The sequence below is a fragment of the Acinonyx jubatus genome, chromosome D4, assembly GCF_027475565.1.
Source record: "Acinonyx jubatus isolate Ajub_Pintada_27869175 chromosome D4, VMU_Ajub_asm_v1.0, whole genome shotgun sequence".
Taxonomy (NCBI): domain Eukaryota; kingdom Metazoa; phylum Chordata; class Mammalia; order Carnivora; family Felidae; genus Acinonyx; species Acinonyx jubatus.
In genome coordinates this window covers 7,278,600-7,305,819 of record NC_069391.1, presented here as the reverse complement: position 1 = coordinate 7,305,819, position 27,220 = coordinate 7,278,600, and the positions used below count along the sequence as shown (strand labels likewise).

The following is a 27,220-nucleotide window of genomic DNA, read 5'->3' as shown; positions in this document are numbered from 1 at the left end:
CTTTCACTTAGAATAATGTTTTTCAAGATTTATCCATGTAGTAGCACGCTTTTGTATTCTATTTTATGGCCAAATAATACTCCATTGTATGAATACACCCTATTTGATTTACTCACCAGTTGGTGGACATTTGTGTTTCTAACTTTTAGCTATTACGAGTAATGCTGCTAGGAACATTCTACGAATTTCTGTGTGGATGCACATTTCAATTTCTCTTGGTATATACATTCTTAGAAGTAGGATTGCTGGGGGGGGGGTGCCTGGGTGGCTCAGTCGGTTAAGCTGCCGACTTCGGCTCAGGTCACGATCTCGCGGTCCGGGAGTTCGAGCCCCGCGTCGGGCTCTGCGCTGACAGCCTGGAGCCTGTTTCAGATTCTGTGTCTCTCTCTCTCTCTGACCCTCCCCGGTTCATGCTCTGTCTCTCTCTGTCTCAAGAATAAATAAACGTTAAAAAAAAAAAAAAAAAAAGAGGTAGGATTGCTGGGTCAGTGGTAAGGCTACCCTTTTGAGCAACTGCCGCGCTGCCCCATTTTAGAGCCCATCAGCAATGGTCCAGTTTCTCCACATCCTCATCAACACATACTGGGCTTTCTGCAATCCGCAGTCTCCAGCCTTCAGAAGCCCCGGTTCCCAGGTACAAGCAAGCGAGCTTCAGGGACCAACCCCTGCCGGCGCAAGCGCGCTGGCTACCAGGCCCGGCGCCGGAGGCGGAGCCATGCAGCCGTTAGGGGCGGGGGTTGCCCTGCGTGGCTGCGTGCGCGCCCCGGAAGCGGAATCGAGCGCCCGTTTCCGGGCGGCTGATTCGAGGACTTGTTTTGTCACAAGCGGAGCCTCTGAAGAGCTCCCTCAGGGCCGGCCATGCCGTCCGAGGGTCGCTGCTGGGAGACCCTGCAGGCGCTGCGCAGTTCCGACAAAGGTCGCCTCTGCTACCACCGCGACTGGCTGCTGCGGGGCGAGGTGAGGGGGGCCCCGGAGTGGGCGGTGCCCTTCCGTCTGCTCGCGGTGGTACCCTGCTGTTCCCTAGCCCCTGGCTCGGCCGGCGCTGTGAACACGTGCGTTCTTTCTAACAACCCGCATTAGTTTCTCGACTCTTGTGTGTGTGCATCACCCCGTCCTAGAGTTTCCGCCCTCTCCTGCCTATTCTAGCCTTTCAGCGAGCTCCCATAATTTCAGAGGTGCTCTTCTGTCGAAAGGCTTCGTTGCCACCCCCAGCCCCAGCTATGCTGTCGTCAACGCAACCCTTTCAGGGTCAGGTGATTTACCGCCCGTCTCTTGTGCTGCGAGGTCCAGAGTTAGCGGTGAACGATTAATAGGGCCCAACCTGCTGAAAGGACCAAAATCTTAGATTGACGTTGGGCGGACTTGGAAAGTTGAATGGGGGCGTGGTCGCTCTCGAGGATTTTCAAAGCCATGTACTTGACCACAGGAATGTAGGGATGTAGACGGATTAAGGCATAGACAGTACCCGAGTTGCTGGTAATTAGCTACAGATAGGATGCTGTCTTGTCTCTTTAGACTTACGTGGGAAACCATTCTAAAAGCGTTTCCCTATCTTTTATATCTCTGACAATTTTAGGGAATACAGACCATACGTACAGACATGGGTCTGGCTGGTGTAGACTCACGTTTTGCATTTCTGGCAGGAATGCCTGAGAAATGTTGCTGTGCTGTGTCAGTCATATCGGGAAGCGCGCATATACTGCAAGCTCTCCCAGCACTGGCGATGCTGACCTTGATCACCTGCTCGCATTGTTATCTGCCAGATAGCTGCACTTAAAATTCATGGATTTTCCTTTTGAGGTTGATGAGTGTCTTGTGGGGAGGTAATCCAAGATTGCATCGAGGTTTCCTTGTCAAACCTCCGTCGTTGGCATTCGCTTTTTCTGCCTGAATCAGTCACTCTCGTGAGGTACTCGAATGGCATTTCCTGAATGTCAGCCACTCCTTCTATGTTTGCCAGTTGGCATTCTCCTGTAAGGAAGAGCTTTCTTTTCTCCCCTGTTTAATTAATTGGTTGTATCGCGGCGTACTCATGGGTCACTGTTTTGTGAGTTGTAACCCATTACTCGTAAGCTGGTGTGTGAGTGTTTCCATTCTGTGGGAAGTGCGACTTCAGGATAAACTCTGAGAGTTGAGGTCGTTGGGTCGAAGCCAAACATAGATGTCTCCCCACCCCCCACAACGGATGCATCAAATTGCCTTCCAGTCAGCAATGCATGATCTTGCCTTTTTGCCCGCGGCCTCATCAACAGAATTGCATTATTATACTTTTAATTTTTGCTTGTCTAATAGGTAAGAATGAGATCTCGGTATGGTCTTGCAATGCCTTTCTCTTCTTATTGAGATCGAACATTTTTTTTTTCATATATTCAGGAGCCAATTTTATAGCATTTTATTTTTTTATTTGTTTTTTTAATTTTTTTTAATTTTTTTTTTAACATTTATTTATTTTTGAGACAGAGAGAGACAGAGCATGAACGGGGGAGGGTCAGAGAGAGGGAGACACAGAATCTGAAACAGGCTCCAGGCTCTGAGCTGTCAGCACAGAGCCCGACGCGGGGCTCGAACTCCCGGACCGCGAGATCGTGACCTGAGCCGAAGTCAGCCGCTTAACTGACTGAGCCACCCAGGCACCCCTTTTAATTTGTTTTTAACGTTTATTTATTTTTGAGACAGAGAGAGACAGAGCATGAATGGGGGAGGGTCAGAGAGAGAGGGAGACACAGAATCCGAAACAGGCTCCAGGCTCTGAGCCGTCGGCACAGAGCCTGACGCGGGGCTTGAACTCACGGACCGCGAGATCATGACCTGAGCTGAAGTCGGACGCTTAACCGACTGAGCCACCCAGGCGCCCCAATATAGCATTCTATTTTTTAAGTAGGCTTCCAGTGTGGGCCTGGAACTCACGACCCCATTGTCAAGAGTTGCACACTCTACCAACTGAGCCAGCCAGGTGCCCCTCGAGCCAGTTTTATATATTTGTGAATTGACAGTTTATGTCTTTCGCTATTGGTATTTTTTTTTCTTTTTCTTTTACTTTTTTTTAAATGTTTATTTTTGAGAGAGAGCGCGCGCGTGTGCATGCACACGAATGGGGGAGGGGCAGAGAGAGAGGAAGACCCAGAATCCGAAGCAGGCTCCAGGCTCGGAGCTGTCAGCGCAGAGCCTGACGTGGAGCTTGAGCCCCCAAACCTCGAGATCATGACCTGAGCTGAAGTTGGACGCTTAACCCACTGAGCCGCCCAGGTGCCACGCTATTTATATTTTTCTTTTGGGTTTTTTTTTCCCCCCTGATTTTACAAGTTCTTTATGTATTAAGGATAACCGTAGCCCTTTATCTGTGACATGTATTGCATATATTTTTTCTAGTTTGTCAGTTGGAATTTTTTCTGTTTATGTTTTTTTTTTTTTTCTTTTAATTTGTATTTTAAGTAGGCTCCACGCCCAGTGTGGGGCTTGAACTCATGAGTCTTGAGATCAAGAGTCGCATGCTGTACTGACTGAGCCAGCCAGGCACCCCTGTTTATGGTGTTTTGGGTATGTGTGGTTTTATTTTTTACATTTGAATCTTTGGCCCTGGAATGTATTTTGGTGTAAGGAATGAGAAAAAAAAAAAGGTGTGGCTCAACAGTATTTCTATTATGTCTTGAAAATGAGTTTCATTACTTTATAAAATGTGCATATAACCTGTTTGCTTCTGTGTCCAGATTCTTCTCCACGGGTTGAATATCTGTTTATTGCACGTGGGATATGTACCTAGAATCTAGATCAGTCTTTCTCAACCGCAGCATTACGGATATTTGGGGCTAGGCCAGATAACTTCTGTGTTATGAGGGGCTGTGTTGTAGGATGTCTTGCATTGTAGGATGCTTAACAGCATTCCTGGCCTCCGCCCACTAGATGCCAATAGCACCCTCCCAGTTGTGACAACAAAAAATGTTTCCGGACATTGCTAGCTATCTGCTGGGGGATAAAATTGATCCTGCTGTAAAACCACTCACCTAGGTAAAATAAATAACTTGCAGTTTCTGGGTAGTTATTATGTGCCAGGTATTGTTCTCAGCCCTTTATAGCTGTCATTCATTTAATCCTTCCCAAATCTTTTGAGGTGGATCCTTTATGATTCCATTTTAGAAGTAACTTGCCCATAGTTGTACAGGTGAGTGGAATGCAGGGATGGAATTCAGATTAAGAAAGGCAGGTTCCAAACTCAGTCCTCTTGGTCACTATCATACCGTGTCTCCATGTTTCCTGGTAATATCTTCCTGACATGGAGTAAACTTTGCCAGAATGGCTGTATATTTTAACTGTAGTTAAATGGCATAAGCTGCTCTGGTTTAAAGTGCTATATGCCAGGGCCAGCTGGCTGGCTCAGTCCGTTGGCTCTGTCCAACTTCGGGTCAGGTCATGATCTCATGGTCCGAGAGTTCGGGCTCTGCATTGGGCCCACTCCTGTCAGCACGGAGCCTGCTTTAGATCCTCTGTCCCCCTCTCTGTCTGTGCCTCCCGCCTCGTGCTGTATGCCAGATATACAGAGATAATGATTAACTGGTAGAGTTGAGGGACGCTTGGGTGGCTCAGTCGGTTGGGCCTTCCGACTCTTGGTTTCGGCTCAGGTCATGGTCTCAGTGATCTCATGGTTCAAGATTGAGCCCCGAACTCTGCGTTGGGATCCCTGACAGGCTTTGCACTTGCAGCATGGAGCCTGCTTAGGATTTTCTCTCCTTCTTTCTCTGCCCCATCCCCACTCGTGCTTGCTCTCTCTCTCTCTAAATACATAAATAAACATAAATCATTAAAAAAAAAAACACCACACACAACTGGTAAGAATGTCTAGAACTTGTTTTATAGTGTTTCTGTTTTAAATCTCATTTGCTTTAAGCCATTGGCTTTTACATCAGTGACCCCTTTTCTATGCCTATTTTTATATACTATATTCAATTTAAAAATTATAACATGTTCATTTAAAAATGAAATCTAGAGGGACAAGTGGGTGGCTCAGTTGATTAAGTGTCTGACTCGATCTCAGCTCAGGTCTTGATCTCAAGGTCATGAGTTCAAGCCCTGTGTTGGGTTCCACATTGGGCGTGACAAACAAACCAACAAATAAATAAATAAAATTGAATCTAGAAAATTAGAACAAGGAGAAATATGTCTCTCATTACCCAAGCACAACCTCTAGAATATTTCCTTAATGTCTAATAGTGTATTAGCATTTGTTTTTATTTTTATATAATTGTAGATATTTATTTATACCCTTTTTTTTTTCACTTAAAATTGAATCTCAGGGGAAGGGGAAATGGAGGATCATGAAAAGACACAAATTTTTACTTACAAGTACTGGAGATGTAATGTACAATGTAGTTATAGCTCACACTGCTGTGATATACAGGAAGTTAAGAGTAAATCCTAAGAGGGGCGCCTGGGTGGTTCAGTTGGTTAAGCGTGCGACTTCGGCTCAGGTCACGATCTCACGGTCCGTGAGTTCAAGCCCCGCGTCAGGCTCTGGGCTGATGGCTCAGAGCCTGGAGCCTGCTTCTGATTCTGTGTCTCCCTCTCTCTCTGCCCTTCCCCATTCATGCTCTGTCTCTCTCTGTCTCAAAAATAAATAAACGTTAAAAAAAAAATTAAAAAAAAAAAAGAGTAAATCCTAAGAGTTCTCATCACAAGGAGAAAGTTTTTTTACCTTTTTTCTTCTTTCTTTCTATTGTATCTATAGTAGAAGATGGATGTTAGCTGAACCTGCTATAGTAATCATTTGAAATATATGTAAATCAACTGATCATACTGTCACTTTAAACTTACACAGTGATATATGTCAATTATTTTTCAATGACTGGAAAAAAATTGAATCTTAAGTATGGTGTTAAATAGGATTCAGAATCTGTACTTTACATTTTTTTAAGTTATTATTATTATTTTTTAATTTATTTGAGAGAGAGAGAGCACACACAAGCAGAGGAGGGGCAGAGAGAAGGAGAGCCAGAATCCCAAGCAGGCTCCACAGCATCTGCACAGAGCCTGATGTGGGGCTCGAACCCATGAATCACGAGATTATGACCTGAGCCGAGATCAAGAGTCAGATGCTTAACCAACTGTGCCACCCAAGCCCCCCCACAATCCATGCTTTTAAATGACCGGTATCCCACTGATTGTGTATACTGTAGTTTACTTCAAAATTCCTCGTGTCCTTTTCCATTCTGATGTTTTAAATTGCTTTCAGATATGCTTTATTGACCATCTTTGTGCATCGTTCCTTTTTCTGTGGTTAGAGTTATTTAGTCTGATATTCTAAAAGAATAGGAGTCATGGGGCTCCTGTGTGGCTCAGTCCGTTAAGTGGCCGACTCCGGCTCAGGTCATGATCTCACAGTTCATGAGTTCGAGCCCCGTGTTGGGCTGTGTGCTGACAGCTCAGAGCCTGGAGCCTGCTTCGGATTCTGTGTCTCCTTCTCCCTCTGCTCCTTCCCCACTCGTGCTCTGTCTCTTTCTCTCTTGCTCAAAAATAAATAACTTAAAAAAAAAAAAAAGGGATAGGAGTTGGTCATTATGAAGAAACTACTTTCTCTTCATCTCTAATTGTTAGTACAGTTAGTTTGGGTCTTTGTATGTATGTATGTATGTATGTATGTATGTATTTAGGCCTTAGAGTTTTCAGTGAGGCAGGTAGTGGATTATAAGGACAAAATTATTTTTGATTGCTTAGATCAGTTACATGCAAGTTGGGCCTCACCCTCTTCTTTTCTCTAGGATGTTTTGGAAGAATGTAGGTCTGTTCCCAAGCTCTCTTCCTACTCCGGATGGGTGGTAGACCATGTCTTACCCCACATGCAAGAGAATCAACCATCCTCTGAGACTTCAGAATCCTCCAGATCCACTTCAGACCTTGAACAACCTTCCTGTGTTCCCAAATCTCCCGTCAGAACCCCTGCCTTCTCACCAGTTTCCTCAGCAACACCAGATGGAGCCGAGGTAAGGTTTGTGATTAGCTTAAGATCGGAGGCAGTGGTGGCTGAAAAGTTGAAGTATTTAAGAGGCCCCTGACTGGCTCATGTGGGGGAGCATGCGATTCTTGCTCTCTGAGTCATGAGTTCGGGCCCCACATTGGGTGCAGAGATTACTCAAAAATAAAAATCTTGGGGCACCTGGGTGACTCAGTTTGTTAAGCGTCTAACTCTTGATTTCAGCCGAGATCATGATCTCAGGGTTGTGAGGTTGAGCCCCACGTTGGGTTCTGCACTGACAGCATGGAGCCTGCTTGAGATTCTTTCTCTCCCCCTCTCTCTGCCCCTCCCCTGCACACATGCACACACTCTCTCTCAAAATAAATTTAAAAAATTAAAAAACTTAAAAATAAATAAAAATCTTAAAAATAAAAAAAGTAGGGGCGCCTGGGTGGCTCAGTCGGTTGAGCGGCCGACTTCGGCTCAGGTCATGATCTCACGGTCCGTGAGTTCGAGCCCCGTGTCGGGCTCTGTGCCGACAGCTCAGAGCCTGGAGCCTGTTTCGGATTCTGTGTCTCCCTCTCTCTGACCCTCCCCTGTTCATGTTTTGTCTCTCCCTGTCTCAAAATAAATAAAATGTTAAATAAATAAATAAATAAATAAATAAATAAATAAAAATAAAAATTAAAAAAAGTTGAAGTGTTTAAGATTGTCATACAACAGTGACCTTACTCTGGGGAAAATAATGGTGGCTCCTTCTTGTAGCTGTTTTAAAGATGCCATTTACTACGCCACAGCGTTCCCTTTATGAAGAGGGGGGAGAGAGATTCCCTTCTATTCTTAGTACCAGTGATAGTAATGAATTTCCTCAGCAATTGGATTGTTTTTTTCTCACGAATATTGCATGCATTTAACTCATGAGGTCTCCCTTTTTGGTTGGCTGTTGGAGGCTTACAGTAAAGTTTAGACCTGCTGTCTAGATGTACCTTATCATTAGTTCTTTAAAAAAAAAAAAAAAATTGTGATTTGTGGAAAAAAAATGCATTTTTACTCTTTTTTACTCTGTTTTGTCCCTGCCTTTGCTTGTTTCTCTTCCTTAAAAGCAGTTAAATTGTTACTGGTGGAGTTCCGTTCTTTCTCTTTTTTGGGGCATGGGGAGTAATCCTTCCAGAAGTAGTTCATTTGCATACAAATATAAAGGAACACACTGTATGATTCCATCCATTTAACATTCATGAAATAAGAGTGTTCTAGAGAACACATTAGGGGTATGGAGGTAGGTGTGGCATAGGACGCCTGTGGTGACAGGGCGGTTCTGTATCGTGATTATGATGGCAGTTACTCCAATCTATGCATGAGATAAACTTGCATGGAACGATACACATACACAAATGAATTCCTGTACAACTGGCAAAATCTGAAGAAGTTCTGTGGCTTGTACCAACATCAGTTTACTTTTCTTGATATTTTACTGTATTTATGGCTGTTACTATTGGGGGGGGACTGAGTGAAGAGTGCATCAGCCTCTCTGTACCAATTTTCACAACTTCTGTGAATTAGAATTATTTTAATTATTTTTTTATAGAGTTAAAAAACACTTTTTTTTTTTTTTTTAATTTCTATGAGTGCTTCTCAGTTCCAGTCATGCCAGTGCTGTGACATGTCCACAGGCAGTCATCTTTCCCTCCCCAGGGCTCGGTCTCCATCTGTAAACCTGGTACTGGGCCAAATTGCTGATGTCCTCTCCAGAGAGAGAATTCCATCATTCTTGAGGTGTTTGTTTGTTTTGTGTTTTTAATTTTTTAATGTTTATTTATTTTTGAGAGAGAGAGAGAGAGACAGAGCATGAGTGGGGGAGGGGCAGAGCGAGGGAGACACAGAATCCCAAGCAGGCTCCAGGCTCCAAGCCTTAAGTGCAGAGCCGGACGTGGAGCTCGAACTCACGAACCATGAGATCATGACCTGAGCTGAGGTCAGACGTTTAACCGACTGAGCCACCCAGGTACCCCTCATTCTTGAGGTTTAAATAAACTTTTAGATGCCTTTATATAATGAATTATTGTGTCATTTAGGAATTTTCGGGGGTTTGAGAGAAACCCAGTTCAAACTAGCTTAAGCAAAACGGAAGAGAAAAAGGAATTAATTAGCTCACATGACTAGTAAGTCTGTGAATGCATATAGAATCGGTTAGATCCGGGCAATATACTTTCTGCTTCTCTCTGCTTTACGTTATTTTTGACTTGATCCAACGACCCACCTACGGGGCTTTGCCTGTCCCCTCAATTCTGCTTAACTCTTCTTGGTTCCATCCTTCTTATAGACTCCATGTGGCAAGATGGCCATTAGTGACCGTAGACACACATCTTCTTAGATTAGCATCCTCAGAGGTAGAAAGCCTTCCCAGATAACTCCATCAGAAAAGTTCAGAGATGGAGTCTGGCCTAGCTTGGCACAGGGGGATGGAGTACTTTGAGCGGTAGGCTGGTCTCATGATTACCCCTTGAAGGAGGGTGGAACAGTTGGGGATGTGGGTTGGGATGGCTCCATTCAAACCACTCCAGCACACATTGACTCTTACCAGAAGAATGGGGAACAATTTGCCGGGCAGATCAAAACAAGCAAGCCAAAAAACAAAGCAAACTAAAACTGTGCAGAGAAATAACCCATCTATTGGTTTGTATATTATTATATAAATGTAATTTATATTATTATTCCCTTTACAACGGAAAACAATGAGAACAAGATCAATATCATGACAAGCACACTGGTTCTAACCTAAATTGTTCTGTTGTTGTTCTTCTGGGTGGTTGTTCATAGGTAGGGATGTGGTTTTCATGTAGAAGGGGTAGCATCAACTTTACCATCTTAAATGCTTAATTTTTCCATTTTCTGTCTGTATAGGACAAACATGAGTCCCAGCATGCAGAACCTATGGCACTTCAGTCCTCCCGGGGGATCAAAGTGGAAGGTTGCATCCGGATGTATGAGCTGGTGCACAGAATGAGAGGAAGAGTAAGTGTCCCATGAAGTAGGGTAGGCTTGACCCACGGCAGCCACATTTAAATACAGTTCTTCAGGCATTATGAATGCCCACCTCGTGCTAATCATTGTGCCCCACATGCTAGTAGCTCCTGATTCAGTTGGGGAGATAGTGTAACGTAGCATTTAAGAGTGAGCTTTCTGGGGCACCTGGGTGGCTCCATCAATTAAGCATCCAACGTCAGTTTAGGTGAGGATCTCACAGTTTGTGGGTTCGAGCCCCACATTGGGCTCTGTGCTGATAGCTTAGAGCCTGGAGCCTGCTTCAGATTCTCTCTCTCTCTCTCTCTCTCTCTCTCTCTCTCTCTCTCCCCCTCCCTCCCTCTCTCTCTCTCTCTCTCTCTCTCTCTGTCCCTCCATTCTGCATTCTGTCTCTCTCTGTCAAAAATGAATGAACATTAAAAAAAAAGTGAGCTCTCTGAAGGAAGATAGATCAGGTTCACATCCTAGCTCTTCCGTGTTGCATGTGACTTTGAGAAAATTACTTAGGCTCTCCCGGTTTCTATTTACTTCTCCAGAATTGGAAGATGATCTGGGGTTGTCAGATAAGGTTATACTGAGAAGATGGATCTTAACAGCCTCTTGAAGAAAGGTTAATTCTGTTTTAATAATTTATTTGACTTTATTATTTTTTTCATGCTTTTCCAATAAAAATTAGAAGGATTTTAGGGGCGCCTGGGCGGCTCAGTTGGTTAAGAGTCCAACTCTTGATTTCATTCTGGGTCATGATCTCACGGTTTGTGAATCCGAGCCCTGCACTGGGGGATTCTCTCTCTCTCTCTGCCTCTCCCCTGCTCGCTCTCTCAAAAAAATTAGAAGGACTTTAATTCTCAGGTCTTTTGAGAGAGCAAAACTAATGTAACACAAGTGAGAATATCTAATTAATGAATTTAACAACAGACCAAAGTAATTTTGTTATGTAAACGAACCCATTTATTATAGGCTGGCTGTATTTCAGGTGGCGTAGCTTCTGCGGCCTTTCACCTCCATCAGTCTGATGGGAGACTCTGCTGTGACGGCAGAAGTGGCCGTGTGGCTCCGGCACCGCCGGCTGCCGTTTTCATGCAGGCACCGCAATGCCAGATCCCCACAGCTTGTCTTTTCATCTTGGTTTTGCCACAGAAGGAGCACGTATATTTGGCGGGCTGGCCTATTTCAGTCTTCTTCACCATTTTCCTGAGGGAGGCACCATGATGGCTCCCATATTTATGGAGGATTCCAACCATCCTGGTGCCGTTAGCCATGTTGCCTCAAACTAAGCCTGAGCCCAGGGAGCTGACGTTATGATTTTGCAATTAGAAAGACAACGCATGGTTTTGTAAAAATTTCCACAGATCAAGTGAGTTTATAATGTGAAAGTCTTCTGGCATCTACCCTCGTTTGTTCATTCATTGAGTCAACAAATAGTTACCGAGCACTTACGTGCTTATGGAGCGCTTAGACGCTATTCTAGGTCTAGATAAAACAGTGAGCAAAGCAGACGCGGATTCAGGCCCTCACAGAGCTTCTGTACTGGTGAGGAAAGATCGAAGTAAACGAGAAATAAGTAAAATGTAGGTAGAAGACTGTTTACTCTGAGTGAAAGGGTCTGGTTGCTTCCTCTTGGGTGTTGGCAAGGTGGATGGTGAGGAATGCTCAGGTCCTGGCTAGGGGAGTCCTTTTCAGCTGAACACTTAATGCCCTTCATCTTCGGGAAAGTTTTCCCCTTTGATTAGTTTCTCTTCCTCTCCATTGCCTTTTTTTTCTCTCGTTTTAGGAACTTTTATTAGTCAGATATTGGATCTCCTAGATTAATTCCCTATTTCTCTTATCCTTCCTCTCATTTTCCTTTTGTCTTTTTCTCTTTTCCAAGAGATTTAATTTTATCCTTCCATTGTTAATTGAAAAACTATGTACCTACCTGTTTTTTAAATTATGTGTTTAGGGGCACCTGGGTGGCTCAGTCGGTTAAGCGTCCGACTTCGGCTCAGGTCATGATCTCACGGTTTGTGGGTTCGAGCCCCATGTCGGGCTCTGTGGTGACAGCTCAGAGCCTGGAGCCTGCTTTGGATTCTGTGTCTCCCCCTCTCTCTGCTCCTCCCCCACTCATGCTCTGTCTCTATCTCTCTCTCAAAAAGAAATAAACATTAAAAAAAATTTTTTTTTAATAAAATAAATTATATATTTGACTTTCATGGGCTTTTTCTTCTCCGTGTGTTCCTTTTTCAGAGCATTTAATTCTCATTTCATATCATACTAAAGTTTTTTTCAGATTTGTATTCCTTGAAATAATTTGTTTTTTCTAGATTCATTATTCTAGGGTATAGAATTTCCTCAAATATCTAACGATCTTTATTTACCAGTGGTTGGACCAAGGCTTCCAGGTGCATTGTCAGGAACAAAATTATTATGATTTTGAACTTCCTAAGTGTCAGAATTCCTAGGGTATATGTTCTGGAATACCGGCCTCCACACTAGCTGATCCAGTTATCTCTGGATAATTTATTCATTTTCTTGTAGGGAAGAACTCTCTGTTTTTTTGGCTGGGAGTATGTATGCATGATTGTGTAATAAATCGCCCCCAAACTTGTGGCTTACAGCCACAACTGACATTTCATTCCTGTCCTTCGTGTTTCTGGAGGTCAACCTGCTCAACTAGGTAGTTCTCACTTGGGGTCTCTGTGGCTGCAGTGACAAGGTCTGGAATTCTTCCAGAGGCTTCCTCACTGACCTGTGTAGCTGTTGGAGTTACTTAGCTGGAACATCTGCCCTCTCCATGTGGCGGAGCTTCCTCCTAGCACAGAGGTCGGGTTCCAAGAGCAAGCATTGTAAGAGATACTGCCCGAGCTGCGAGCTGAGCTGCGTGGCCTAGTCTCAGGAATCATGTAACATTATTTCTCTTTTCCACATTCTCTTAGCCAAGGCAGTCATGAGGGGCTGAAGTGGAGGAGGTGGGAGGGTCAGAGAATGTGCAGATCTCTCTCTTTTTTTTAAGCTTATTTATTTATTTTGAGAAAGAGAGAGCATGCAAGCAGGGAGAGGGAGAGAGAGAAAATCCCAAGCAGGCACCACTCTGTCAGCATGGAGCCTGATGCGGGCTGGAACGCACTAACTGTCAGATCATGACCTGATCTGAGGTCAAGGGTTGGACGCTTCATGGATTGAGCCACCCACGTGCCCCTGTGCAGATCTCTTTTTTTAAATCATTACACAGTACACAACAGTAAAAACAAATCCAGTACAGAATGGGCAAAAAACAGAGATACTTTACCAAAGGTACAAAGAAGCACATGAAAAGAGGTTTTCAGTGTTTATTTTGAGAGAGAGTGCAAGTTGGGGAGGAACAGAGAGAGAAGAGGACAGAGGATCCAAAGTGGGCTATGTGCTGACAGCAGACAGCTTGATGCGCAACTCATGAATCGTGAGATCGTGACCTGAGCCAAAGTCGGACACTTAACCGACTGAGCCACCCAGGCGCCCCGAAAAGATGTTTTTAAAAAATCATTACAGCACACATGCCTGGCTACCGACTGTTCTGATCTCATGATTTGGGAGGAGGCGGGGGGAGGGGGGTTGGGGGGGTGGGGTGGAGAGTTGAGTTGACTGTTTCGTCTGAAAACATTCAGCTGATATCTCTGTTTTCAGCCCCGTGAACCCCACCTGGTTTTAGATCTGGCATTGCCCAGTCCTGAGCCTCTTTGAGGTTCTGGTAGCTTGGTTCTCTCCCTGAGAGACGTAGTCTGCTTGTGTTTGCACGCACCCTCACGTTTGCCCAGCTCTGCTGTCAGTTCACACTCCTCCACAGAAATGTTGTGTTCCAGAAGCATGGTGAAAATTTTTCCCTTCTGACAATCCCATGCACGTTCTGCTGTTGAGTCCTTTTTCCCTTCCCAACTCATATTTAAACGGAGTCTCGGAGGAGAGGTTATAGATGCTGTATTCACTTTGCCTTCTTGCACTGGAAACTTTAAAAAAATTTTTTTTTTCAACGTTTATTTATTTTTGGGACAGAGATCGACAGAGCATGAACGGGGGAGGGGCAGAGAGAGGGAGACACAGAATCGGAAACAGGCTCCAGGCTCTGAGCCATCAGCCCAGAGCCTGACGCGGGACTCGAATTCACGGACCGCGAGATCGTGACCTGGCTGAAGTCGGACGCTTAACCGACTGCGCCACCCAGGCACCCTTGGAAGCTTTAAAATAGAATAATGTGACATCCTAACAATGTACTTTGCCGTATCTTCATGCTAGCATATATAGCATCTTGTCCTCTTCAAAGGCTGCAGAGTGTTCTCTAGTCTGACCTACTATAATATGTGTAGTCAATCCCCAGTTAATGTAAATTGTTTTAAATTTACTGCCATCATCGACAGGACTGCAGTGAGCATCCTTGTTCATACATCTTTGCACACACGTTCAGTATTTCCTTGGGATAAATTCTTAAAAATAAACCAGTGCCAAAGGATATATACCCTTTAAATTTTAGTAGTTAAAATGTCACATCACTCTTAAAGACCAAATGAGAATACTGTCATGAATAGTAAATGGAATACCTTTAGGAATCTAGGAAGGGGACTTTCCTAAGTGGAGGTGGGGGAGGAAATGTAGGCAGAGATGATAAGGTGAGGAAAGGAGTAGATAGGAATGTGTATAGCATGTTTATGGAATTAGAATGAGTATTTCTGTTGATTACTCTAAAATCAGAGTACACAGGATGGAGGCTTAAAAGCACGGGGCTCTTTGACACCACGATGGTAAATACCTGTCCATTCCTAGCTGATACTGGAGTGACATGAGTCGCAAGGGGCAAATTGGGAGAACTTTCCAAAACAGCCAGGTGTAAACATCCACTCGGAGAGGAGAGGCGACGTGAGCATGGTTTCTGCGAACTAAGCAGCTGGTTCCATGCCCTTGACTATCTCTGATGGAATTAAGGACAGACGGGAGGATGTTCCGCATGGGTAAATGAGCAAGGTGCCGACAGAGCTGCAGAGAGCAGGTGCTGATTCTTTTCAGGAGGGCCTGAGGCAGTGGCAAGAGGAGCAGGAGAGGAAGGTGCGAGCCCTCTCTGAGATGGCATCTGAACAACTGAAGCGCTTTGATGAACGGAAGGAACTGAAACATCATAAAGAATTCCAGGACTTACGGGAAGTGATGGAGAAGAGGTGAGCGGGAACGTCCGTGTGCTCAGCCCGACCTCTGTCCCAGCATGAGACCCCAAGGGAAAGAGTTGACCTACTGAGCCTTTAAATATCGAAATAAAATAGCCAGTGAAGCTCATAACCTAGAAAAATGCCCAGCCTTGGAGAGGTAACCAAGGTGTCGCAAGGAGAGGGAGGCTTTTAGGAGAGGTAAGGTGAGACAGTTTCAGGAAGCATCCCTGATGTTCCTGCCATTCTTCCTGCAGCTCCAGAGAAGCCCTGGGGCACCAAGAGAAGCTAAAAGCTGAGCATCGTCACAGAGCAAAGGTCAGAGCCTGGGAGACTTCTTGTGGGTGCGTCCTGGTGTGGCTCTAACCCGGGTCTTGCCTCCCTGTGACTCTCTTTACCTGCTGGGGAGAGGGGGGCCCATCTGTAAAATATGTAGCCCACCCGGGGCTTGGGGAATGTAGAAACAGAAGGCCCGGCGCCCCTGGGAGGTAACCGGACAACCCCTCCTGCAGATTCTCAACCTGAAGCTGAGGGAGGCTGAGCAGCAGCGCCTGAAGCAGGTGGAGCAGGAGCGGCTGCGGAAGGAAGAGGGCCAGGTCCGCCTGCGGGGCCTCTATGGCCTGCAGGAGGAGGTGCTGCACCTCAACCAGCAGCTGGACGCCTCTGAGCAGCATAAAGATGTGCTGAAGGTGGACCTGTCCGCCTTCCGGACCCGGGGCAACCAACTGTGCGGCCTCGTCTCGGGGATCATCCGGGCCACTTCTGAGGTGAGCGAGCTTCGGAGCGACCTGGTCTTCTGGCTCGGAAATGGACAGTCTTAGTGCAGATTTGTTTTCTGATTTAAAAGGAGTGCCTGGAAAAAAAAAATAATGCTTGCTTACTGTAGAAAATAGCAAGATCATTTGTTAGAGATAATAATCACCATTAGCGTTTTCTCTTTCTTCCCTGACAAGGAGTGTGCATGTGGGGGGTTACCCTTACCCCAAAGTGGACTTTTATATATCCAGAGTTTCTTATCTTAGGTTAAACAAATAATTGTTTATTCTGATTGCAAAATACTTTAGTTCATTCAGTAATATTTTGTTGAACACCTGGTGTGCTATGGTAAAAATTGAAACCTTACAACAATGTGTATAGCTTTTTTCCAGTTAACATTGTATTTTGAACACATAATTACTACAATCACTAAAAATATTTTGATGTTTGTTTTTTGTTTTTTTAAAGAATGTTTGTAATGTTTATTTACTTTTAAGAGAGGCAGGGCGGGGGGGGGGGGGGGCGGGGATGCAGAGAGAGAAGGAGACACAGAATCTGAAGCAGGCTCCAAGCTCCGAACTGTCAGCACAGAGCCCGATGCAGGGCCTGAACCCACTAACCGGGAGATCATGACCTGAGCCTAAGTTGGACGCTTAATCAACTGAGGCATCCAGGTGCCCCTGATGTTTTTAGTTAAAGCAGTGTTAAAAAGTGCCAAGTATTGCCACAACACATGGCAGATATTCGGTATTTGATGAATATGTGGAATTGGATACTTCCCACATGTAATCATACCAAAAAACAATAGAAAAAGACATGCTTAATGTTGAACATTTAAGTTTCTGTGTTTTCACTACCATGCATAGCACTATAGTAATACCATTCTATATACGTCTTATTTGTATTTCTTTGAGATAAATTTTTAGAAAAGGAATTACTGAAATAATTTTAAGGTTCTTGACTCTTACCCAAAAGTTGTACCAATTCACGTTTTGTTTTTTTTTTTTCAAGTTTTTGTTTTAAAAAGTCAGTGGAGGGTCTAGTTGGTTAAGTGTCTGACTCTTGATTTCGGCTCAGGTCATGATCCCACGGTTCATGAGGTCAAGCCCCACGTTGGGTGCAGAGATTACTTAAAAATAAAATCTTTAGAAATAAATGAAGGGGTGCCTGGCTGGCTCCGTCAGTGGAGCATCCAACTCTTGATCCTGGGATTGTGAGTTTGGGCCCCACGTTGAGCATGGAGTCTGCTGACCCACCTGCCTACATACATAGATGTACACAGTAGTTAATTAATTTATTTAATTAATAAACTGGGGGGCCTCGTTGAGTTAACAGGCAAAACTACAAAACACATTTGTAGGGCAATATACAAAATGATGGCAGCACTTCTCGATTCGTCTTACGATCCTGGTGGTCATATTCTAACAAAATAGCACACTGAAAGAAATGGGAACGTCACTCCGGCTTATATGCATTCTCATTTATGAGCAGAAATTCTAAATAAAAGATGAGTAGGGACGTCTGGGTGGCTCAGTTGGTTAAGCGTCCGACTTCAGCTCAGGTCATGATCTTGCTGCTCATGGGTTCGAGCTCCACATCGGGCTCTGTGCTGACAGCTCAGAGCCTGGGGCCTGCTTCGGACTCGGTGTGTGTGTCTCTATCTCTGCCCCTCCCCGCTCATGCTCTGTCTCTCTCTTTCTCAAAAATAAATAATAAACATTTATAAATAAATAAATAATGATAAGTCAAATTTATCAGTGCCTCAAAACAATAATGTGCTATAACCAAAGAGGTATTATTCTAAGGATAATGAAAAGCTGGATCAATTGTTATGAAGTCTTTTCATGAACTTAATTTCACTAATAGGTTAATGGAGCGAAGTCATGTTTGTCTTGTTAGATGTTGTAAAAGTATATGCTGAAATTCTACATCCTTTCCTATTAAAAAATAATAGTAAATTAAAAACTAAAATGTGTTCCCAGGGTGCCTGAGTGGCTCAGTCAGTTGAGCATCCAACTCTTGGTTTCAGCTCAGGTCATGATCTCATAGTTTTGTGAGTTTGAGCCCCACATCACACTGCACTGGCAGCACAGAGCCTGTTTGGGATTCTCTCCCCCTCACTCTCTGCCCCTCCCCACTTGTGCTGTCTCTGTCTCTCTCAAAATAAACTTAAAAAAAAATGTTTCTCATGAACATGATAGATTATGTATCCATTTAAGACTACATTTTAGGGACACCTGGGAGGCTCAGTCAGTTGAATGTCTTATTGATATGAACTCAGGTCGTGATCTTGGGCTCCTTGCTGAGCGTGAAGGCTGCTTGAGATTCTCTCTTTGTCTCTGTCTCTCTCACTCTCTCAAAACAACATTAAAAACATAGACTACGTTTTAGACATGCCATTAAAATTGGGAAAGAAATAAAAATGTACCATGTTGCTACAATAGTAACAAATTGTTGATGTCATTAATGTGTTTTAGCCAATAAAATGTAATAAGACAAAGGAGAAATACTTGAGGAAATGTAATTTGATAACAATATGATTGTCTACCTAGAAAGCCAAGAGTAAAAAGCTCCGAGCTCTTAAAAATTTTTTTAACGTGTATTTATTTTTGAGAGACAGAGCATGAGCAGGGGAGGGGCAGAGAGAGAGGGAGACACAGAATCCGAAGCAGGCTCCAGGCTCTGAGCTGTTAGCACAGAGCCTGACGTGGGGCTTGAACTCACAAACCTCGAGATCATGACCTGAGCCGAAGTCGGACGCTTAACTGAGCCACCCAGGTGCCCCAACATGGTATCATTTTCATCTAGACTGTTGTCACAAGCTTTTAAAGAATTATCCCAGCATTGTTGGTGAGAGCATGGAAAAATCCATACTCTGTGGATGTGATGGTTAATCAGTATTACCTCTAAGAGGACAGGAACGCAGTAGGTATCAGCATGTTGAATGTGGGTACTCCATTGGGTGCAACAGTTCCAATTTAGCAATGTATTGTGTGAGCTGTGATTCAGCTTCACAGGTGCCTGGGGAATAGACGCTAAGCTCTGTCTCTGTCACCCTGACAGAACGGCTTTCCCACAGCAGAGGACCAGGCTGTGGCTGAGAGAGCCCTGCAGGAAATGCGGGACCTCCTTACAAGCTTGCAGCAGGAGATCGCCAGGGCCAGTGAGGACAAGAGGAGGCAGGATTTGGAGGCCCAGGTAAAGCGGCAAGACTCACACATGCAGCAGGGGCCAGAGGTCCACAGAGAGACCCCAGCTCCCAGCCAGGGTCCAGGAGGGAAACAGAATGAAGGTGGGTGTTGGCGTGGATACGGTCCTTTAGCCCAGAATGTGAAAGGAGACAAGAATATGTTTGAATATCGTGTTAAGCTTCAGGACAATTTACCGGAACTGTTAACATAATGTAAAACTCTGTATGTTTACTGAATTACGTTCAGTTTGGTTGATGCGGAGCCTGACTTCCAGCACTTGCCACGAGGATTTGAAATTCTGTATAATTCTAGTAGATGTGTCATCCCAGGTTTTGCTGCTCTTTTTAAAATAAATATTACGCAGTGTATGTTCACTGCATATGTAAGAGAATCAGTCGAGCATAATGGTTGAGAATGCTGGCTTTAGAGCCAGGTCCATGGGAATGTGGTTTTTCTACTTCCTGGCAATGCGACTTTGGCAAATCGACCTTTCTATGCCTATTTCCTCATGTAGAAAGTGAAGATAATGATGGTATCTACTTCCTAGGGTCCTTGAAAGCCATTAATACCTATATCAGCTGATTAGAACAGTGCCTGGCTCACGTGAAGTGTTCAGTGAGTACGATTACGAGAGCCTCTCTTCTCTTCCTCAGACCTCCAAGTAAAGGTACAAGACAGTACAATGCGGTGGTACCACCAGCTGCAGGATGTTTCCAGTCAGTGCGTGTTGGCCTTTGAGGAGCTGACCAACAGCAAAGACAGTCAGGTACGGAGGGCTGTAAGTTGCGAGTTGTCTGGGCCTGGGAGTGCTCTGAACAGCCCCGTGTCCCAGAGGAATTTTGCTAGCACGTCACCTTCCCTAATCCTGCTGTCATCTACTCAACTCTTCCGGACACTATTTGCCCTCTCACTGTTCTCTCCTGGCAGGCCAAAAAGGTAAAGATGGACCTCCAGAAAGCTGCCACCATCCCAGTGAGCCAAATCTCCACCATTGCAGGTTGGTCAGAGGAGTTCAGAACATGGCCCTTCGCTTCACTTTGTTATTTTGTACGACTCCACATCTACTCATCCGTAAGGTTCCCGTAGACAGAGTCTGTTCCAACAAATGACATGACGTTGGGTCAGGCACGTATAAGTTATGTCTTACTCTCTTTTGTTTCCTCTTCAACATGTAGAAGGCGATCATTACGTGTTTGTTGACTTGATTTATAAATAAGCTGTATATCAACAGTAAATTATTTAAGAAGGGTCTTACCTGAAGTTGAAAGTTACTGTTGAAGGGGCGCCTAGGTGGCTCAGTCAGTTGGGGTCTGACTCTTGATTTCGGCTCACATCATGATCTCCCAGTTTGGGAGTTCGAGCCCCACATTGGGCTCTCTGCTGTCAGCACAGAGCCTGCTTCAGATCTTCTGTCTCCCTCTCTCTGCCCCTCCCCTGCTTGCGCTCTCACTCTCTCAAATAAAGTAAACATTAAAAAAATATATCACAAGAATCCATATTTAGAAAAAAAAAGTTACTGCTGAAAACATCACTCAGGGAGCCTAGGATGTAACATACATTCTTTGCTTTTGTTCTACAACATGAGCCATTAGCTTATCCAAGCTCGAAACTTGCCTGAATATTTTTTTTTTCATGTTTAATTTTGAGAGAAAGAGAGACAGGGTGTGAGCAGGGAAGGGGCAGAGAGAGAGACACACACAGAATCAAAAGCAGCTCCAGGCTCTGAGCTGTTAGCACAGAGCCCGACATGGCGTTCAAACACACAAGCTGTGAGATCATGACTTGAGCTGAAGTCATACACTTAACTGACTGGGCCACCCAGGCTCCCCTAAACCTGCCTTCATACTTTAGAACATATTCCTTTTCTCTCCAGAGACTGAGCTTTAGAGAGTGAGAACCAGACAGGGGGAAGTCCCTTTTTTCCTCTTCGTTCAGAAGCAGAGGTTCGTTTTTGTAGAGCTCAAGATGTGGAAGCCTCCAAATTGCAGGCCATGCTGCCCAGTGGCTGGGGAGCACGAACAGCTGAAAAGCTGCTCTGACTTAGCATGGGTCCCGCTTGCCCTAATTCACTTGTTGCCGGGAAAGCGTAGAAAAGTTATAATTCCTGCCCACAAGAGGCCTTGTGATGGAACTTATTTATCACCCTGCTGGTTCTGTCTGGATCAGGACAAGGTATAAATCAATAACCGCATATCACCTCTGGGCTTTAAAGTGCTGTTTCCTTTGCTGGCAAAGCAACAGGGGCGAGGTTGACCTGATAGCCTTACCTCCCCTTCACTGCTGTCCTTAGGGTTGTCCCCAGTCCTGACCCCTCAGCCAACCACAGACCACTTTGCTTCCTCCTTCAGCGGGAAAATCCAGCAGATGCGACACTCAGATGCCAGCCTTTTCCAAGTATACACACGTGTACCCCTGCCTCTTAGTCTGTGTTTGCATGTGGAGGGAGTCATTGTCCGTGCACGCTTCCCCTTCTGCCTCTGCCTTTGTTCCCTGCTCTCCCATCCCCTTCAAGACTTGCCTCATCGCTTATCACCTAATCTCCTGGTTTCTGCAAAATTACTCCCTTTTACAGGCTCCTTTTCTTTTAAACATGCTGAGTTACTCACATCCTAAAGTATGTTTCCTTTGGTTCAAGATCTGTCTTTTCTAGCCTTCCTCAGGTTTCTCTTTGGTCCTGGTGATTATTCCCTTCTCTACGAACTCTGTTCCTTTGGCTTCCATGGCAACATGAATTTCCAGGTTCTCTTGCCACCTCCCTTTCTCCTTTGTGGGCTCCTCAGTCTCCTGTCCCCACCCTAATCCCTAACTGGAGGTGCTTCCCAGGAGTCTGCTGTCACCCTTGGTTCCCAGTCCACTTACCCTCAGGGCTTCAGATGCTGTCTCTGTGTGGGTGGCTCCCCAGTGTCCCTCTGGTGCTCTCTTTCCTCAGAGCTTCAGAACCCCTCGCTCTGGCCCCTGGGGGACGTCTGCCAGTGTCTCTCTCCTACCCCACGTTCAGGGTATGCAGACATCAACTCCCCATCCTCCTTTATGCCTCCTTTTCCCCTGTTTGCTCTCAGGAACCAGAGCACCACTGGCAACTCCGGCACCTTGGCTGAAACCGTGGGAGTCCTCCCCCTGACTGCTCTCTCTGTTTCATTCTCCACATCCAATCAGGCTCTAGTTTTGCTGGTCTTCACTTTTCTGGATATTTCTTGACTATGTTCCCTTTGTCTGCACCATCACTGTGAGTCTTTGAAGAGCCAGATGCAGAGTTGCTCTAGAGTTAGTGCTCAGTACATGCTGAATGACTGGGAAAGAAATTATCTCATTCCTGCCTCTTTATTTTTTCATTTTTTAATTTTTTTTTTCAACGTTTATTTATTTTGGGGACAGAGAGAGACAGAGCATGAACGGGGGAGGGGCAGAGAGAGAGAGGGAGGCACAGAATCAGAAGCAGGCTCCGGGCTCTGAGCCATCAGCCCAGAGCCTGACGCGGGGCTCGAACTCCCGGACCGCGAGATCGTGACCTGGCTGAAGTCGGATGCTTAACCGACTGTGCCACCCAGGCGCCCCAATTCCTGCCTCTTTAAAGGCAGTGGTTAGATTCGGAGCAGAATTTAATCTCTTTGGTGCTGGTGTGGCATATGGGATGTAGGAGGCCATGCCAGCCCTAGGGTTGGGGTGGAGAGGCATGGAGGAAGGAATTGACAGGGAATTTGGCCAGTGGGGTCCTTTGAAACCATCAGTAAAGTAGTACTGAAGTATGACTTAGCAGGAGTGGGTGCTACTATTTTGATAGCTCGTTAAGTTTTGAGTAATGGAGACCAATTCAGATCTGCATAGGCCAAAAAAGAAAAAGACATTTAATCTAAAGATAAAGGGGTGTTTCTCAGAATCTACTGGCAGGAATGGGGCTAGGTCTCAGGAGCTAGAAACCTTCAGACCCTTTTCTTTCATTTTCCTTCTGTACATCTCTTATTAGGTAGACCACTGGTCTTTGGTCCATTTGGCAGATGCAAGTCCCCGGTGTTCGTGAGCGTGTGTGTTGCAGGGCCAGCCACCTCCAGGACATGACTCTGTGAGCTGGCTGATTGGCTCAGCTGGTCTACTCCTAATCAAACTGTAGCCAGTGTGGGCTTGGGGCTTACAGGATCCGGAATACAAATATAGCCGTCAGGAGCCCGCTTCTGTGCATCTGAGGATGGAGGGCAGGTCCCAGAGGAGGGGGTAGTCACTGAGAGCTGGGAAGAGCCTTTAGAACGGTTTTCCTAGAGATGCAAATGACTACTTTAGGGACGCCAGCTGTAGCCCATGGGATCTGTGGCCATTTAACAGCTATGTCCATCCTGTTTATCTCTCTGGTATGTCGATTTCAGAATTTGCTCATTCCCACTCATTCCCAAATAAGGAATTCCTTTGAAATAGTACCATGCCTTCTGTACTCCTGCATCCGGGACAATCTACACCTGCTTGTGTACTTTTCTGCAACAGTATTTTGACGTTAGACTCTGACTTTGTGTGGGGCTGCCCGGCTGGGTTTTCATAGAGGCTTTCTTACTGCAGTGATGAGAAGCAGCGTGGCCTGCAGTTGAATCTTTTAACTGACTTTATCTCTGTCATACCCAGGCTCAAAGCTGAAGGAGATCTTTGACAAGATCCACAACCTGCTCTCCGGAAAACCAGTTCAGTCTGGCGGGCGCTCTGTGTCCGTCACACTTAACCCACAGGGCCTGGATTTTGTCCAGTACAAGCTGGCAGAGAAGTTTGTGGTGAGAAACTTTGTAACCAGAGGTATGGGGATGGGCCTGTGTGCAGCCCTTCTGCTTCTCTCCAGAGTAACCAAGGGGTCCCGTCTCTGCTCCCGCAGAAACAAGGAGAGGAGGAGGTGGCCTCTCACCACGAAGCGGCATTCCCCATTGCGGTTGTGGCGTCTGGGATCTGGGAGCTCCACCCCAGAGTGGGCGACCTCATTCTTGCACATCTCCACAGGAAGTGTCCCTACTCAGTTCCCTTCTACCCACCTTTCAAGGAGGGAATGGCTTTGGAAGACTACCAGAGGTGAGGTAGTTTTTCTCCTCACTCACTCTCCCCGGGGTCTGAATAAAATACAGAGAGAACTGGGGTTTGCTCTCCCTCCCTTCACAACTCCTCATATGTACCTTGACTTTCTGTCAGAGAATCCAGTGTCTTTCATGCAAACTCGCTGCTTTGGGAATTTGTGGATTCAGCTGCAATAGTCAATATAGTTTAAGGAAAAGAATATTGGATCTAGAATTAGGGGGCGGGAGGGGTCTTAGAATTTGGCCCTGCTTCATCATTTAATACATTTGCAAAGTGGGGCAGTCATGTAAGCTCTTTGAGCATCATTTTACATATTTGCAAACGGGGGTCATAACATCCATCAATCCTGTGAGTTTGGGGCTCCTGGCTGGCTCCTTCAGGAGAGTGTGCAACTCTTGATCTTGGGGCTGTGAACTCGAGCCCCACATTGGTGCAGACAATGCTTAAAAACAGAATGTTAAAAAAAAATTTGTGAGTTTACCTCACAAGGCTTATGTGATGATGCACAGATGTGATTGTGGATGTGTGTGCTTTGCAAACAAAGTTTTCTGCAGAGGTTATGATATGTAATCATATAAGAAGAATAATGCTAAAAATGGGTGCCTGGCTGCCTCAGTGGGTAGAGGCTGCGACTCTTGATCTCGGGGTTGTGATTTCCAGCCCCACATTGGGCCCTAGGGCTTACTTAAAAAAAATAATAATATAAGGGGCACCTGGGTGGTTCAGTTGGTTGAGTGTCCAACTCTTTTTTAAAATTTTTTTTTAATGTTTATTTTTGGGAGAGAGAGAGAGCATGAGGCTTCAGGCTCTGAGCTGTCAGCACAGAGCCCGATGTTGGGCTCAAACCCATGAGCTGTGAGATGACCTGAGCCCAAGTTGGATGCTTAACCCACCGAGTCACCCAGGCGCCCCCAAAATTAACCGTCTCTTACTTTTGGTTCAGGTCATGATCTTGTAGCTTGTGGGATTGAGCCCTGTGTCAGGTTTTGTGCTGACAGCATGGAGCCTAGTTGGGATTCTCTCTCCCTCTCTCTCTGCCCCTCCCTATCCTCAAAATAAATAAATATTTAAAGTAACAATACTAATAATAATGCTAAATGTAATAGTACTAGATTGTTTCTTTGAGCCATAAAAAATAAGTGATTTGTCACCCTCACTTTGGCCTTGTCACATTGAATTTTTTCTTCCCACACAGGACGCTTGGCTACCAAGTGAAAGACTCCAAAGTGGAACAGCAGGACAACTTTCTAAAGCGCATGTCTGGGATGATCCGACTCTACGCCGCCATCATCCAGCTCCGGTGGCCGTATGGAGGCCGACAACAGGTGGTAGAAAAGACTTGCTCTCAAGAGAGGGGCCAGACTGTATTCGTGTATTCTGTCCACAGGGACTGTTGCCCTTCTTGCCAAGCGGGCAGTCTGGTTACATGATGATGTATTGTCGCTCCCTAGGTATGTTCTAGGGAAGTTGATGTTAACTATTAGGAAGTTTTGGACTATCAGAACCTTTTGTTCAGTGATTGAGTCAGCTGAGGCTTTAAAGAACTGAGGTTATAAGAGGGTCTGTGAGATGAGAGTCTGTTGTAAACCATTCATTAAGGTTCTATAGAAGATTCTATTAGATGGAGTGAGTCTAAATGACAGTGTCAGGGCACCTGGGTGCCTCAGTCGGTTGAGTGTCTGACTCTTGATTTCGGCTCGGGTTGTGATCCACGGGTTGTGAGATCGAGCCCCACGTTTGGCTCCGCGCTCAGTGCAGAGTCTGCTCCAGATTCTCTGTCTCTGTCCCTCTTCCCCACTCGTGCTGTTTCTCAAAATAAAAATAAAAATGACACAGTGTCATTTTATTATTTATTTATTTCTAAGTAAGCTTTAGGCCCAACGTGGGGCTTGAACTCACAACCCTGAGATCAAGAGTTGCTCGCTCTGGGGCACCTGGGTGGCTCAGTCGGTTAAACCTCTGACTTCAGCTCTGGTCATGATCTCATGGTTCATGAGTTCAAGCCCATTTCAGGCTCTGTGCTGACAGCTCGGAGCCTGGAGCCTGCTTCCGATTCTGTGTCTCCCTCTCTGCCCCTCTCCGTCCCCTGTTCACGCTCTGTCTCTCTCAAAAATAAACACTTTTTTAAAAGTTATATTTATTTTAAATAATCTTTACATCCAATGTGGGGCTCAAACTCACGACCCTGAGATCAAGAGTCACATGCTCTTCTGACGAGCCAGCCAGGCCCCCCCAAAAGTAAATAAACAAACAAACAAACAAAAAAAGGGTCGCTCGCTCTACCGACTGAGTCAGCCAGGTGCCCCGTCACTGTCATTTTAGACCTGGTTGGTGCCTCACATCACAGATGAGCAGATGGAGTCCCAGCGAGCTATAGTGACATAGTCAGTGACAAAGCCACGGCTGGCGTGCAGGTCTTTGACTTGCCAGCCTAGTGCTTTTCTCAAAGGATACAGATTAGAGATGGAGAAGTTAATGTACTCAGAGACCTAAGAGAAGGGAATGTAAGTTGATTGAATCCAAGTTTTTATTGTGTACCTGCTGTGTCCCACGTTCTGTGCTAAAGGTCCCAAGAATAATAAATAAAACATCTGTATGGATAACTGTTGGTCAGCGGACTCCCTGAAACCAGAACTGTCAGATGTGGACTGAAGGGATCCTGTAGGCAATGTGTGGGTTCCGGTGTGTTGGGACATTTGAAAACAGAATTTGTTCGGCGTGTGCTGTGTCTGCCCTGCGGCCTTGCTTGATTGAGATGATCTGGGGGTTCATGTCACTTAGAAATGGCTGGATGATAACCTTGGGAGTTTAGATCTCCGGATACAAGGAGAGCAAATCATGACCAAGTGTCTTCGCTCCCAGATTCACCCTCACGGCTTAAATCATGGCTGGCGCTGGTTGGCACAAATCTTAAATATGGAGCCCCTGTCAGATGTGACAGCCACTCTCCTCTTTGACTTCTTGGAGGTATGTAATGCAGTTATCACACGAGAGGGGGACAGTGGTTGAAGCAGCCTTGTGCCACTGCGTGGCGTGAATCGGGAAGCAGCATGGAAATAGGCTATCGGTGAACAGCATTAGGATCCTGTCTTACACATTTTTTCCCAAGTGCTAAAGAC

The 27,220-nt window shown here is 45.4% G+C and overlaps 1 protein-coding gene and 1 pseudogene across 2 annotated transcripts in view; one reads left to right on the top strand and one right to left on the bottom strand.

Annotated features, from left to right (window-relative positions):
* The first annotated feature begins 770 nt into the window (after positions 1-770).
* GLE1 (GLE1 RNA export mediator) overlaps positions 771-27,220 on the top strand; it is a 30,673-nt gene continuing 4,223 nt past the window's right edge. Inside the window, exons 1-13 of one of the 2 annotated variants that reach the window (XM_015062373.3) lie at positions 771-957; positions 6,750-6,971; positions 9,845-9,955; positions 14,978-15,126; positions 15,369-15,429; positions 15,624-15,878; positions 18,931-19,159; positions 19,712-19,824; positions 19,986-20,055; positions 23,667-23,809; positions 23,908-24,098; positions 25,297-25,426; positions 26,964-27,068. In XM_015062373.3, coding sequence (XP_014917859.2) covers positions 859-957; positions 6,750-6,971; positions 9,845-9,955; positions 14,978-15,126; positions 15,369-15,429; positions 15,624-15,878; positions 18,931-19,159; positions 19,712-19,824; positions 19,986-20,055; positions 23,667-23,809; positions 23,908-24,098; positions 25,297-25,426; positions 26,964-27,068 — 1,878 coding nt within the window. In that variant the 5' untranslated portion in view covers positions 771-858. Of the gene's footprint in view, positions 958-2,800; positions 3,538-6,749; positions 6,972-9,844; positions 9,956-14,977; positions 15,127-15,368; positions 15,430-15,623; positions 15,879-18,930; positions 19,160-19,711; positions 19,825-19,985; positions 20,056-23,666; positions 23,810-23,907; positions 24,099-25,296; positions 25,427-26,963; positions 27,069-27,220 lie in introns of those variants that run through there. The other variant, XM_027035293.2, reaches the window with a different exon arrangement.
* Positions 10,937-11,313, bottom strand: LOC106966298 (60S ribosomal protein L37a-like; annotated as a pseudogene).